Source organism: Mesoplodon densirostris, chromosome 2 (assembly GCF_025265405.1).
Source record: "Mesoplodon densirostris isolate mMesDen1 chromosome 2, mMesDen1 primary haplotype, whole genome shotgun sequence".
NCBI lineage: Eukaryota > Metazoa > Chordata > Mammalia > Artiodactyla > Ziphiidae > Mesoplodon > Mesoplodon densirostris.
The window spans coordinates 85,008,619-85,024,603 of NC_082662.1; the positions used below are offsets into that span (position 1 = coordinate 85,008,619).

A 15,985-nucleotide genomic window follows, 5' to 3' on the forward strand; every position below is an offset into this window, starting at 1 on the left:
ACTTGCAAGGGAGCTGCAAGTTTGCAGAGGATGGACCTATGCATGCTATCTGCGCCTATAAAATTCCTGTCACTGAGAAAGGATGGACTCCAAATTCCACCCTTTAAAACAGAGAGGTCTTAGAGATTTTGTAGGCAGCAGAATGTTCTTTGGTCAAGCCATGAATGGTGTGACCATGATGGTAATTAATAAACATTCCAGATCTCCTCTCCTAATACACTGAAAAGGCTCTCCACATTCCCACCCCAGCTGGTGGTTGGGACAGTAATCCCAAGAAAACATTCCTCGGATTCATTTCTTCTGTATTTGAAAAGAGAGAAGCTTTGCACATACAATCTCCCTGTGCTGGGCTCTGCTAACAGCAGCTTTTCCAGATAGTCCACGTAATGGGGTTGGATAATCTATGTAGATTGTGGTTCCCCAAGCAGGAAGTGGGAGCAGGGAAGATGCTGTGATGCAGTGGCTCTTTGGGGAAGACTCTGTCTCTCTGAGTGTCTTCCACCTTGGCTGAAATGGCCAGAAGCTACATGTCATGCTATCTTTGGTGGCCAGATGACTGATCTGGGCACAAGTTCATTAACAGGAAGAAAAGTGGGAGGAATAAAATTATTCAAGGTTTTCTGAACCTTCTCCATCTGGCTTACCGTGATGAATATCGTCAGGAGACAGATGCTCATCGACATGATAGAGAAGCTGTCCAGGAACCAGGTACACCAAATCACTGTGTTGGAGACACCCTGATTTTTCAAGGTCTCCTTCAGTCTCAACTCCTTCTCCAAGACGATGCTCTTTACAGTCATGGAGACAGAGTAGATCCAGGCCAGCACCATGAAGATAGGGAAACAGCGGTTCAGGATGATCATAAAACTAAAGCAAGAGGAGAGAAGCAGAATAGTAGATTGCCTTGTACCTGGTGGAGGTGGAGTAAATGTTAGTTGAATGAATATGTTGAGAACAAAGCCCAGGTGGAGGGAAAGGCAGAAAAATCTCCACCGGGCACTCAATGGACTTGACTCTTTTAATATATTGCACTTTGCCCCCAAGGATTACTTTTTCTTTAGAGCAAGACTGTAGCCTTTTGGTTAGTCCAGATGAAAACTCTGTGAGTAAAATGTGTAAATAAAGTTGTACTATGTATGTTACACAGTATAGATGTTCTTTATAAGATCTCAGGCAGCTTTTTGGTTAGTCCAGATGAGGGCTCTGTAAGTGAAATGTGTAAATAAAATCATACTATGTATGTTACATAGTATAGAGCTTCTTGTAAGATCTCCCAGGAAAGGATTGCAGACTTGATGATGTGGGATGTGACTGGAATAGGTAGATACATGCTAACTGACACTGAAGTCCAAGAAGGTGGACAAAAGGAACTGGTGGTGGTGAGATCAATAACTGGGCTCCCCAAGGGGTCAGCTAGTCAAGCACTGTCTACCCATGAGGATCAAACCCCAGTTATACAGGAAGAGGCACAAAATAACTAATCAGTATGGCACTTTCAGAAGGCAACTGACCCAGCAACAAATCAATCAGTGATTCAATAGTCATTGACTCCACCAGCCTACTGGTGGAGTACATCTATGGATATTCATTCCAGCAAGCAAGGCAGAGTTGATATTCTGGAATTACTCTACTGTGAACTTTACATATGTTTTCCCTGTGCTTGATGTGCTAGTAAAAGCCCTTGAGATTATTATTTCTTGAAAACTGTTGCGTGTCACAGGAAGGGCCCAATTCCAGCGTGGGAGGGTTTCACTCAAGATGGCCCTAGGGAGAGAACCATAAATTCATAACGCCTGCCCTTCTGGGACCTGCCACCAGAGGGCTCTCCCACATTGAATGGCCAGAATCCCTACCGCCTCCTCACTGTTTACCCCACTTCCTTGCCGGTTACTCCTATTCTGATCTTAGAAGTAGAGCTGGGCTTTTGCCCCGGCTCCATTTCCCATCTCTGCCTATTGTCCAAACTTAAAATGACTGCAGAACAGCCCCTGTTATCTCTTTTAGTCTTCTGTAGAGCTGAAGGAGAACTGATTGGACTGAGGTGTTACACCCATACTGGGCTTTATTTTACTACCTTCAGCTGGCAATTTGACTCTTCCTTTTATAGGCTGTGCACATTTATCTCCTCCCTGATCCCCGCAAACCCACACGTACACTATGGTGAACTTCCCAGTTTTCTTCTAGGAGTTGAATCCCTAAGCCAACTGCAGATCTCTGCTGCTGTCCTTGGGAGCATTTCTGCCCCATCCACCATAGTAAATGAGCGTCCCCCAGCCCCTTCTCCCTCTTTGTCCCTCCCTCAACCACCCCCCAAATGCATGTTCAGAAAACAGTGGGCTACTTGCTTAGTTTGCTACTGGCCAGCAAATGTACAGGCCTGGGGATGGGGGTGGGCAGGCAGGGAGGGCCCAAGCTCATCCAACACATCTCTCTACCTTTTCATTAAGCATACATCATGAGAATGTTAATTAGGGAAGGAGCTGCATTATTCCAAGGCTCCTAGGAACCGGACCTACTTGTGATGCAGAGTCCTAATTTGCTCTTTTGGCAGTCACAGGGCAAACACTCTGACCTGAACCCTTCCACATACCAAACATACTACGTAGTGGAAATTTTAAAAGCCTTTGTCCCCTCCCCCAACCTCACTTCCCCTGCTTTAATTTTCACCTTCCCTTTTCCTCCCACAACACCAGCTCCTTTCTCCCACTTGTCCATGTGACCCTGCCTGGAGCCGAGGAGAAGCAGGCTTCTTAATCAGAGCTCCATTCTCCCCGAGCCAGCCCCACGCCCCAGGTTTTTTTCCTCCAAAGTGACTGAAGCCTGGGGAGCACCTCCACCTCATCTCACCCCAGCAACCTGATCAGCTTGTCCTGGAGGGGGACTGGGACCTCAGACTCACGAGTCATCCACAAAGCAGGGGTAAGGCATCTGCTGGAGGTAGATTCCAACTGGAACCTCAGCCTGGGCCTGACTCCTTGTGATCCCCTGTTCAACCATGTCCTGCAGATAGGCAAACCCGCCCCAGATGTATCGGAAGTCTTCCACAGGATCAGCTCTGGGGCCAGAATCCCAGTACCTAAGAAGAAACCGGAGAGAGGGACAAAGGATGGGAATGGGAATGGACAGCTCACTCACTGGTCATAAGCACGAGGGGACTCCGTATTCACTCTCCCGAAACTTTCCCCTGAACTTTTCCACACTATCTGATTCTATTTTCCAGTTCACAGGTTAAATCCCAATTATGAACATTAGCCACAGCACAATTTGTAATTGCTTTCATTCAAGTACTCTAATTTGAGCTTTACAAAATATCTTACTTCCTCTGATTTAACTTAATTTAATTGATTTACAGGCTGAGTCCAGTCTCAATCCCCTACTCTGTACCAAACCTAATTTCCCAGTGACTTTGGTGAAACCTCATTTGCAGAATCTCTATGTGAAGATAACTCAGTACCTAGAGGTTTTCACCTCCAAATTGCACAAAGGCCAGCCAGGGACAAGTTCTGAGTTGAGGGGGTAAAGACAGGGTAGCTGAACTCTCCTGGTCCCACCAACTAGCAGGATGTACTGTCTAGCTTAGTTCTTTGATACCAAAGTGCTTCTGTGCCTTTCTGAGTAACCTTTCTGCCCCTGAAGGAGATGGGTGGCCTGAGCCCATAGGAGCCCCCTTTCCTTGCCTCATACATCACTGGGGGTGCCCAGGTCCTTCTGAGATCTCCTGAAACATCACCTGTCTTTGATCTTATTGGTTTTCTCCACCACATCTATGTCCATTCGGATCTTGTACTTCACATGGGGTGGTAGGGAGCTGGTCCAGGGATACATGTCAGGAAATACCACACCAGCCCAGAACCTGTTTTCCTCCAGCAGAGACAGGGCTCGTTGGGTGAGTTGAAATTCATCATCATAGCTTTCAAACTTATCCAGGATCAAGCACTGCGGATAATCACAAAGGTTGAGAGAGTTTGAGGAGCACCACCTGCAAAGACTCAAGGGCAAAAAAATGGCAGAGGATCAGGGCTGCCGCCCCAGGGGATGGGTCAAAAGCAAGGAGACCTATAAACTTACTGTTTGCTTAACTCCGGGGTCTGGTGTCAAGTTTTCAATGTGTCTAGATTTGGGGGTGAAAGGGGGCTTAGGAACGCTGACTTGCTCTCATCCCTGCAGATTTAGTGAGGACCGCACTATCGGGCTGTCCAAGTATGCAAGTCGTCAAAATGACAAAAATACTCCCAGCTCTCACTCCCCAGCATGGGGAGTCGAGGGAGTAGGGTCACATCAGATACAAGCTGCTTTGAAGATCAGAAAGCCTGCTAATAAAAGAGTTTTAAAGAGAGAAACAGTCCCAGCGGTAAACCTTCCTGCCTCTCTGCAAACACACAAGGATGGCCAGCTGAGGCAAGAACAAGGAGGAAGAAAGAAAATAACAGAAAGCCGAAGTGATTTCATCAGGGAAATCATTTCCAGTTACAATTTTATGACAGGTAATGAGGATGGAGGAGGAATTTCCTAACACGTCTTTTTTTTTTTTTTCCTCCCCCGGAAGAGAAAAAAATCATTACCCAGAAAAGAGCAAAACTAAGAATTTCTTTTAATTTGAATATTGGGAGTTGTCCACTTTTACAGATTTGTTAAAGCATTGTAGTGTACTTGGATGTGTTTTATCCTTAACCTCCTGTTTCTATAATACACTGGGGTTATTGTGCGATGTTTCTTTATTAGAATGTAACTCACAAGAGGTCAGCTGGCCTTGTCTTGATTAATCTGTTCATGGAATACTTACTGAGAGCCTGCAATGTGCCAGAGCCTGCTTGGCTCCAGGGATACAAGGAGGAAAGATAAAATCTCTTACTAAAAGAAACTCCACAGCAGTGAGAGGCCCGCGTACAGCAAAAAAAAAATAAAATAAAATAAAAGAAACTCCAGACCTCATGAGGGAGAGGGTTGGAGTAAACCAACAATCAGAATGCAGAATGATCAGGTTCTGGAGAAAGCAAGCCTAGAGTAGTCTAGTAGCCCAGTGGAGGGGTGGGGGGTGTCCCAGAGGGCTGCCTGGAGGAAGAGACTCCTGAGCAGGATGAGAATAAACAGGAATTAGCCAAGGGAAGAAAGCAAGGGAAAGGTCAGCTCAGGCACAGGGAATAGCTCGCAGGGTTTCTGGAGACCTGCAAGAATAGAATAGTGGTTCCCTTCCTTGGCTGTGCTTTAGAACCACCACGGAGCTTTAAAAAGACAAGTATACTCAAGTCCCACCCCAAACAATGAAATCAGATTCTCAAGAGGCAGGGCCAAAGCATCAGCATTTTGTCAAACACTCCCCAGCTTGTGCCAATGTACAGAGAAGAACGTAGGTGAGCAGAGATGAGAGGTAAGAGATGTGTACTAAGAAGGCAGGTGGGGACCAGGTCAGTTGCCCTGCTGGGTTTGCAGGGTGAACAGCCAACTGAGAGGTTTCAAGGGATGCAGGGCTTTCCATGCTAAAATCAGGAGTTTTCTGGCAAACCCTAAAAAGCCACAAGAAACCACTGTAGGGTTTTAAGCAGAGGCATGACATATGAGATCAGACCATGTTTCTGAAAGATCACTGGTGGTGGGAAGGGGGAGCACGAAGTCTGGTTGGAAGGCTGTTGATGTAACACAGGCTTAAAGGAACATATTAACTCTCTCACAGAGCCTGTGAGTTACCTGGAATCCTCATTTTATTGAAGAGGAGACCTACCAGAGGTCACGCAGCTAGACAGTGGCAGAGCCTGCATTCTCTCCCCATTTTTCAACTCCAGGCCCAGACTTCTTCCCACACCAGGAGCCACAGGCAAAGCCTGATCCACAGTCTCTCCATGTGCTCATGACTGTCTTGCAAAGTAAGAGAGCACAGCTATTACTTATCTCTCTCTCTATTTTAAAATAATCTGTCTCTCTCTTCTTTTAAATCAGTTTGTCGAGTTTAGGACTGCATATATAGAGTTTCAGTATTGACAAATAGAGTGAACTTGAAATTAAATTTCTAAAATAATCATGAAAGTTCTTGGGGAGATGGAAATTCTCTGCAGTTTCTTTTAGCTGTAACACACACACACACACACACACACACAGACACACACACAGAGTATTCTACCAATTCCCTCATAGCATCACAGGGCACTTGGACAGACGGAGTCATAGAGAGGTCTTACAGTCTGATGTGCTTGCTTACTGATGAGGAAACTGGCATCTTAGGGCCTTGCCCCAGGTCAATATAGGTCAGAAGCAGAATATGAATCCATGTTTTCAAGTGTCAAGCCTGAAGGGTACTGCTGTTCCTTCACATTGCTCTAAGAGTAAGCCATACTCCAACTACAAAGTCGGAGCAACAGAATTCCTAAACAAGATCTCTTGCCCCTGTCCAGTAGGTCAGCACCGTCCAGTAGAACTTTCTGCAATGATGGAAACGTTCTATTTCTGCCCTATCCAACATGGTAGCCAGTAACCACATATGGCTATTGAGTACTTGAAATGTAGCTAGTGCATCTGAGGCACTGATTTTTTCACTTTATTTAAATTTAAATAGCGACATGTGGTTACTGCATTGGTTAGCACAGCTCTAGAGACAGTAAGTTCCCGGAGGTCAGGGCCCATGTCTTATTCATTAGGTCTCTGGAACAGTATTTCCTCATGAAAGGGACTCAATAAGTGTCTACTGAATTGAATTAATTCAAATTTAGAAGTCCCAAATGCTGCAAGAAATAGAACTTTACTACTGTGTGTTTTGAACATAATCCTGTGCACCCAAAATCAGATGGTAAACTAGGAGAAATTAGTGAAAGGTGAATTTTGGATATAATGTTAATAAGAGTATAACTCTCAGTGAAGCAAAAAAGCTAATAAAAACAAACACATTTTAATAATGTGACTTTCCGAGCAATCTAGCCCATTCTCTTTGAACTCTCCTTTCATGTCTTAAAGGGAAATCTATACTGGAATAAGCGCTGATGTTTTCAGTGATATCGTTGAGTCCTGCAATGACGTGGGCTCCATCCTGCCTCTTTTATCAGGCAGCTGATTCACAGTCATGTTTCCTGTTGCATCCCCCTAGACTGGTACCCTGATACTCTCTGGAAAAACAAAACCAAAAGGTTCTCAAACACTCATTTTTACCCTGAAACGTCTGACCCATTTTCCAAGTTGAATTATCATCTTTGGAAAGATGGTACAGGGTAGTGTTTGAATGCCATCCCCACTCTGCTGTTTCCTAACTGTGTGGCCTCTCTTTCCCTGTCTGAGAACTGGAGATACGCCTACCTCACAGGTGTGTTCTAAGGATCACATGAACTTGTTTGGAAAGGGCCAGCCAGTGCTGCCTGGTAAGAATAAAAGTTGATGCTTACTGCAGGCTCACAATATGACCAAAACTGGTCCAAGGGCTTTGCTTATATTAACCCCTTGAATCATCACAACCACTTTATGATTATCACTCCAAGCTCTCTTAAGAGGCATGATGAGCAAACTTCCTCTGGAGACAGCCTGTGTTTTAACCATGTAGGATACTAAACCATTTCACAAGTAATGAGGACTTGATGAATACCATTTTTATTACTGTTTTTGCAAAATATCTTGAAAATCAAAAGAGTCTAGTGGCTTTTAAGCCCCTGCCAGATTGCCTTTCATTTATGAACAGCTGTTTGTCTGGGGAAGAAGGCAGTTATTTTTTAAAAACAATATGGCTGGGAACATAACCCATCCCAAGCTGATCTATAGCAACTCATCTAGTTAGAACAATGCTATGGACAGAAGCCAAAGCTCTGTGTCCACCTGGGCAATGGAAGGTGGCAGTGGGGTGGGTCCTAAGCCACTGGTGTTCACTAGCTTGCTCATTGGCCCTTAGGTGAAAGTCAGACAACTCTACCAGAGGAAGGTATTATGAAGCTAATCCAGAATATCTTCCTGAGGTCAAGGCAGAGCAATTGCAGATTTGGACATGAGTCAGAAGTCCCTGGGTCATCCACTGAGGTATGACTCATGATGTACCCTTGCATTCTCACAGGGAGGCCACCTGCCTAACAGCAAATGACCTCGTTCCCTTTTGGTACTTGCTCTGGTCCCTTAAGTTAACATCTTGGCTAATGAGCATGTATATTGATGAGAGTGTGTTTGGGAGGCAATGATGATTGACTAAACCCTTAACCAAGGTTATGGATTTTGACATATCTGGTGTGGTCTGATTAGCTTGTAAGTTAACACATAGTAGGTTCTAATGAGACTGAAGCCACAGAGTCTGTTTATAAAAGCTATTTGGTTCTACACAGAGAGAAACTGTGTGACCATGGATATTAGGGAAGAATACTGTAGGTACGTTAAGTAATGGCTAGTGTAAGAGGCTCAGCATAAAAATAGCACCAGTACTGGGAAAAAGATTCAAAGGGCATCTTCACTGATTAAAAATTCATTGTCTCACGGCTTCAGAGGCAGATTCTGGGCAAATTTTGCAAGCAGAATTCAGAATCTCAAAGAGAATTGTTATAATGCCCTGTGATAGCCAAGGGCAGTAAAGCAAGAGAAGAGGTTTCCTTGTTTCCTTCCGTTCCCAACTACTGTGGCCAAAATCTGGGTGGCAGGACCACTGCCATTTGAAGCCCACACATATCCTACAATTCCTTGTTTGTTGTTTTGCTGATACTCACCAGGAACCAGAGTGCACCCTGGCGGAAGAGGTGTGGCTGTCTCCAGGGCAGGCAGCTGTGTTTAAGACCTCTGGAGAATGCAGTCACTTGTTTACACAGCTAAATCAAACACTACCTTGGGAGAAGAAGCTACAGTAGCAGCAGGCTTCCTTCTTCAACTGTGACCCCTCCAGCTCTAATTCAAATACATTAAGTAATAGATAAATTATCTATTAAGTGGGAAAGGATGTCCAGTGGAGGCAAAGAGAGAAAGAATCTCTTTTTCTGCTTGAACCTGATAATCAAAGGGGATTGGTACTCTTTGCTGACACAGTACTTTGACTAATACACCCAGGACATGTAAGGGATGAGTCTTCAGGGATAAGAAAAGCACTACACCCTGAGAGACACTGCCTCTACAATCCTGCCTCTTAGGAATTTGACTTCCACACTCAAGCTGAGAACAAAGTGGCTGATGAATGCCAACTGAGGTCTCAAGTGGTCCCGCTGGTGGACCTGGAGACACGTGGGGTTCCTTCTGGAAAATGCCAGTGGATGTGGGCAAACATCCCAGAATGAATTTCCTGGCATATCTAGACCATAACACTCAAGATTTGTTTCCCAACACATGGAAAAAGCCACTGGATAAAATAGTTTCGGGCTGGTTGAGTTGGTTGAGTTGGTGAGGTAGAGGCCAAAGGCGTTGCCATACATTTTATCTAACACACCGGGCACTGTGAACAGACATGTGAAATGTTCAACCACAAAGAGTGAGGAAATGCACCATGACAGGAAAACAAAGGGATAGGAAATGCACAGCTGTTAAAAAATGTCCGTTTCTAAAATAAATAAATACAATAATGAAACAAATAAAAAGGTCAGGTTGGAGCATGAAGACTCACACTAGGACAAAGCCACCAGGTGATGATGCTTCCTGTGTAGTTAGGTCCAAGGAAAGACAGAATAGCCTGGCTGACAACGGCAGGGGATTTTAGCTCTCAAAGCTTTCTTGTTTAACCATTCCAACAATTTTGGGAGGTGAGTGTTACCATGTTAAAAATATTTAATAATCAGCAGAGCTGGGCACTGACCATTGAAGGGACATGTCAGTCACAAACACCCAGTCCAGCCACACTGGTGAACACTGCCCTGGCTGTAGCTTCACTTATCATCCTTATTTTTCAGGCAGGGAAACAGCGATATTGCCCGAAATCACAGAGCTGGTACACCATGGCAAGACTGGGGTTTCAGAAAGATCTCACTGGAGGCAGTCTGGGAGCTGAACAGAAGCAGTGAGAGACCAGAGGCCCAGAGACCAGCTAGGGGAGATGGTACAGGCCCTAGTAAACAGAGGCCATACATGGAGAGGGTGAGGAAGGGGAATTTCGGAGATAATTTGGAAGATATCTGATAGTCCTTGGAGGATTTGTGACATTTTGACTTTGGATTTGTGTAACTTGTTTCTCCTCCATTAGATTGAATTCTAGCAGCTCCTTGAGATACCACTACTAAGGACTTATTTAATGACAAGCTTATCTCTCTCAACAGAATGTGAGCTTCTAGGGGTCAGGGATTAATTGTATTTATTCAGAGGTAGGTAGTTCAATTCATGCGAATATATGAATGATTGAATGAGCTCAAATCTCTTTGGTTTCCTACTCTAAACCTAGTTATTTCCAAGCAGAAAAGACTGAATCACAATAGTGTCTGTTATTCTGAATATAACAAAATAATTGCTGTCCCTATCCAACTCATTATGTAATTTATCCAAACAATACTGACTGAACCCCCTACTAATATGCCCCTTGCGGTACAAGAAAGAACTTCCTCTTCAGAGCCAGACAGGTCTGAATTACAATTCTGGATCCACCTCTTATCTGCTGTGGTATGTTAAGCAAGTCAGTTTTTAATTCTATAAAATGATAACAATTATGCCTGCTGGGCAGGTAGTTAGGAGCGTTGCATGAGATGACATGTAAGAGTGCCCAACATAGTGGCTGGCTCAAACACAAGTTCCTTTCTTCTACCTACAACTCGAGCCAACCCCCTCCTCCTCCCCAAACTATGTTCTCCTTCCTCAGCCCAGTTCTATGTTTCTGAGAGACCAATGAGCCATAAAATAAGGTCATTGCCCATGAGTTGCTTATGATCCAGTTCATGGCTCTTAAAATAATATTGCTCTAATGGTGTAGACTTCTGTACCCTTCTGACCTTTCCCCTGACTTCTCCCTAGCATCCCACTGCACATTTGGAGACAATGAATCAACAGAAGAAAGCACTAGGACAGATATTATGCAAATCCCTATACACCTGACTAAAGTAAATTACATGATCAGTAGCTTTACCTTCCTAATCCTATTTTTATTTAGGCTAGCCTGAAAAATACTCTCCCTGAGCACATTCTAGTTGGGTGGTGGTGGCATGTGGCCAGGACCATGCAAGGTACAGAGGAAAGGTGGTCCAAAAAAATCCCCCTACTGATAATTCATCAACAAGATAATCACCATGTAGATAATAAAGAGTTATGCACATATATTGAGTGTGTTGACAGCAGAGGTAAAAGCAGTTAATGAATACATGTTTTTTCAAGACTTAGGGAAAGGAAGTTGTAACTGGTTAAAGTACAATTTTATGCCTTGATCAGAGGTATTTTCATATTAAAGTTTGGCTGAATTCAGCTTTCTGATGCTAAATTCAAGACCTGAAATTCAAATATACTATGAAATTAAAATACACTGTGAATTCTAAATAGTATTCCATCTGTGCCAGGTCTAACCCTTCGCTAAACAAAGAAATCAAAGGGGAGGGGTGTGGATATTTGTCTTAACTAAAGGGTTATCAGAGGAATTTTTCTAATTGTGCTTTTCTCAGAAGAAAAATATATGTGAATAAGACATATAAATTATGAATGTAAGAGTACACACATACCAGTTTAAGATATTTACCTACATGAAGACTCATTTGCCCTCAGCCTCCTTAGATATGGAGAAGAAGGTCATCAGAAGGACTGTAGAGATGACTCTTTCCACGTGTTAGAGATGTGATGCTCCCAAAATGTCACCTTCACCCCTTTCCCTGGTTGACTGCCCACCCTCTGAACAGGAAGTCTGTCTTTTAACTTGATTTTTTTTTTCCCTGCTAAGGGCAGGGGATCAGGGGAAAGACTAAACATGGTTATGGGATGAATAAGGTTATAGAAGCCCTTTATTGAGGAGGTGCTCCAAGGACAAAAAGAGTTCTGAAAAGTTCCCTCTATGCCTACTTTCTGGAGGGTTTTTAGCCACAGCAATCAGAGAAGAAAAGGAAATAAAAGGAATCCAAATCGGAAAAGAAGAAGTAAAGCTGTCACTGTTTGCAGATGACATGATACTATACATAGAGAATCCTAAAGATGCTACCAGAAAACTACTAGAGCTAATCAATGAATTTGGTAAAGTAGCAGGATACAAAATTAATTCACAGAAATCTCTGGAATTCCTATACACTAATGATGAAAAATCTGAAAGTGAAATCAAGAAAACACTCCCATTTACCACTGCAACAAAAAGAATAAAATATCTAGGAATAAACCTACCTAAGGAGACAAAAGACCTGTATGCAGAAAATTATAAGACACTGATGAAAGAAATTAAAGATGATACAAATAGATGGAGAGATATACCATGTGCTTGGATTGGAAGAATCAACATTGCGAAAATGACTCTACTACCCAAAGCAATCTACAGATTCAATGCAATCCCTATTGAACTACCACTGGCATTTTTCACAGAACTAGAACAAAAAATTTCACAATTTGTATGGAAACACAAAAGACCCCAAATAGCCAAAGCAATCTTGAGAATGAAAAACAGAGCTGGAGGAATCAGGCTCCCTGACTTCAGACTATACTACAAAGCTACAGTAAAAAGACAGTATGGTACTGGCACAAAAACAGAAAGATAGATCAATGGAACAGGATAGAAAGCCCAGAGATAAACCCACGCACATATGGTCACCTTATCTTTGATAAAGGAAGCAGGAATGTACAGTGGAGAAAGGACAGCCTCTTCAATAAGTGGTGCTGGGAAAACTGGACAGGTACATGTAAAAGTATGAGGTTAGAACACTCCCTAACACCATACACAAAAATAAGCTCAAAATGGATTAAAGACCTAAATGTAAGGCCAGAAACTATCAAACTCTTAGAGGAAAACATAGGCAGAACACTCTATGACATCAATCACAGCAAGATCCTTTTTGACCCACCTCCTACAGTAATGGAAATAAAGACAAAAATAAACACACGGGACCTAATGAAACTTCAAAGCTTTTGCACAGCAAAGGAAACCATAAACAAGACCAAAAGACAACCCTCAGAATGGGAGAAAATATTTGCAAATGAAGCAACTGACAAAGGATTAATCTATAAAATTTACAAGCCGCTCATGCAGCTCAATAACAAAAAAACAAACAACCCAATCCAAAAATGGGCAGAAGACCTAAATAGACATTTCCCCAAAGAAGACATACAGATTGCCAACAAACACATGAAAGAATGCTCAACATCATTAATCATTAGAGAAATGCAAATCAAAACTACAATGAGATATCATCTCACACCAGTCAGAATGGCCATCAACAAAAAATCTAGAAACAATAAATGCTGGAGAGGGTGTGGAAAAAAGGGAACACTCTTTCACTGCTGGTGGGAATGTGAATTGGTACAGCCACTATGGAGAACAGTATGGAGGTTCCTTAAAAAACTACAAATAGAACTACCATATGACCCAGCAATCCCACTACTGGGCATATACCCTGAGAAAACCATAATTCAAAATGAGTCATGAACCACAATGTTCATTGCAGCTCTATTTACAATAGCCAGGAGATGGAAACAACCTAAGTGTCCATCATCGGATGAATGGATAAAGAAGATGTGGCACATATATACAATGGAATATTACTCAGCCATAAAAAGAAACGAAATTGAGTTATTTGTAGTGAGGTGGATGTACCTAGAGCAGACTCTGTATGACAGACATACAGAGTGAAGTAAGTCAGAAAGAGAAAAACAAATACTGTATGGTAACACATATATATGGAATCTAAGAAAAAAAAATGTCATGAAGAACCTAGGGGTAAGACAGGAATAAAGACACAGACCTACTAGAGAATGGACTTGAGGATATGGGGAGGGGGAAGGGTAAGCTGGGACAAAGTGAGAGAGTGGCATGGACATATATACACTACCAAACATAAAATAGATAGCTAGTGGGAAGCAGCCGCATAGCACAGGGAGATCAACTCGGTTCTTTGTGACCACCTAGAGGGGTGGGATAGGGAGGGTGGGAGGGAGGGAGACGTAAGGGGGAGGGGATATGGGAACATATGTATATGTATAACTAATTCACTTTGTTATAAAGCAGAAACTAACACATCATTGCAAAGCAATTATACTCCAATAAAGATGTAAAAAAAAAAAAAAAAGAGTTCTGGAGCCACTGAACCACTGTCCACAGAAGGGCCAGAATGGCCCCAGAGACATCCTCCTGGGCCTTCAGGAATGGACTGAAAGTCCTGATTCTAAGCCAGTTCACAAGGTTAATATGAAGAGTGGCTTCGCATCCTGGTTAATGCTTACACAAAGTGAGTCTGAGAAAAAGCTACATTCCTCACGTGGTCTGTGGTTCAAGGATGGACATCCTTATGGTTCATAGCAAGAGCTGCCATGCATCAAATGGCTCTACTATGTGCCCAGCCCTCTCCAATCTCATTCTCACAGCTGCTTGGAAAGGGGGACACTAACAGCCCCACCTAAGAGATGGGGAATCGGGGGCAGAGAATTTATACACAGGTTTAACTAGTCAATGGCACAAATGTATTGAGTGCCCTTCACACTTCACTCACTTTATCTTTAACAACAACTCTGTGAGGTCTGTTGTGTTATCTGGATTTTACAGATAAGAAAATAGAGCCTTAGCAGGTAAAGTGTCTTTTCCAGAGTGATGTAGCTCATGGGCAGAGATCCAGGCCCATTTATCCTCACTGACAGGTGAGAAGGTTCCCCAAGCAGTGGCCTCACATGGCATACAATGACCAAGCAAGGCAGCTCCGGAGGAATGGGGCACTCTCCAGGATACTCAGTGGCATTTCCAGTAACTAAGGCCTCACCCCGAGCAGAAAGAAAGAGGACTTAGCCCTTCTATTAGGTGAAGAGAAAACTTGTTGAATCACTCCCCTTTCCTGTAATGACAAAAGGCTTAAAAGTTTGCTCTTAGTTCTTGGACCTTCTGTTGTTCAATACCACATCTGAGTGCAGCACTGACCTGAATTGACATAATTTACATTTTAGAGTATTTTTGCTGAATTTTCCTGAAATGATTTTTTCGTTTTTGGAATAGGCAGGGAAGTAGGCATCAAGGCTGGCCCAGAAGTTCTCAAAGCTCTTTAATGAAAGTCATATTACTGAAAAGGAGAGGCTCAGTCAAGCCTTGAACAGCCTATGAAGGAACATGCTTGCTGCCCTGTCCTGAAGAGGCCCTTAGAGCCATCCCGAAGAGGTTTTCATGCCCTGTCTGCTACTGAGTAGTCCTCAGGATGAGAGCTGGGGAGTTTCCAAAGCTCCTCCAGACCTCCCAAAACACAAGGACAAAAGCAGAAAATTCCAGGACCAGTTGTAATGATTGGATTCTCCCTCACCGCTTTTCAGACCCCCCCCGCCCCCCCCCCCCCCGCCGTCTTCTCCTTTCAGTTTTTTCCCCATCACTTTCCTCCTTCCTCCCACTCCCCTGCTCCCCAGGGCAGGAAGATCAGAAACCTCAGCATAATTACCTGCTGGGTTTCTGCCACCATCAAAACCCCTCTTAGGAACCCCTGGGGCAGGCCACTGACCTGTGGCAGTCTTGGCCTTTGCTTAGGAGCATTTCGCTGGGCTAATGGGATTGCAAGGCCCCAGGGAAGTGTTGGTGGCTTATGTGAGATGCGATTAGCTGTTTTGTAATCCCTAGAGGAGCACCAGGAGTGGCTCAGTGGCTGGGCCTGATTTCACTAATTCCACTCTCCTCCTCCCAAACAGTATTTTTTGTTTGTTTGTATTTCACTAAAAAGTTAATATTTATTAAGTGCTTACTAAACGCCAGGCACTGTCCTAAGTGCTTTGCATGAATTAACTCAGTTAATTCTCATAACAAGCCTATTAGGTAAGTATTATTAATATCCCCACTTTACAGATGCAGAAACTGAGGCACAACTAGCAGGGATTTGAACCCAGGTGGTCTGGCTCCAGAGACTGAATTCTTAACCACTTAATATATACTAAGTATCTGTTGGGTGCCTGGTGCTACATTAAGCACAAGCTACATGGGAAAAAT

General features: G+C 43.4%; 1 protein-coding gene across 1 annotated transcript in view; it reads right to left on the minus strand.

Annotated features, from left to right (window-relative positions):
* ABCA4 (ATP binding cassette subfamily A member 4) overlaps window positions 1-15,985 on the minus strand; it is a 128,569-nt gene that overhangs the window by 69,759 nt on the left and 42,825 nt on the right. Inside the window, exons 12-14 of the mRNA XM_060085375.1 lie at window positions 3,731-3,936; window positions 2,900-3,076; window positions 645-867 (exon numbers count right to left, since the gene is read on the minus strand). Of these exons, the coding sequence (XP_059941358.1) occupies window positions 645-867; window positions 2,900-3,076; window positions 3,731-3,936 (606 nt within the window). The remainder of the gene's footprint in view (window positions 1-644; window positions 868-2,899; window positions 3,077-3,730; window positions 3,937-15,985) is intronic.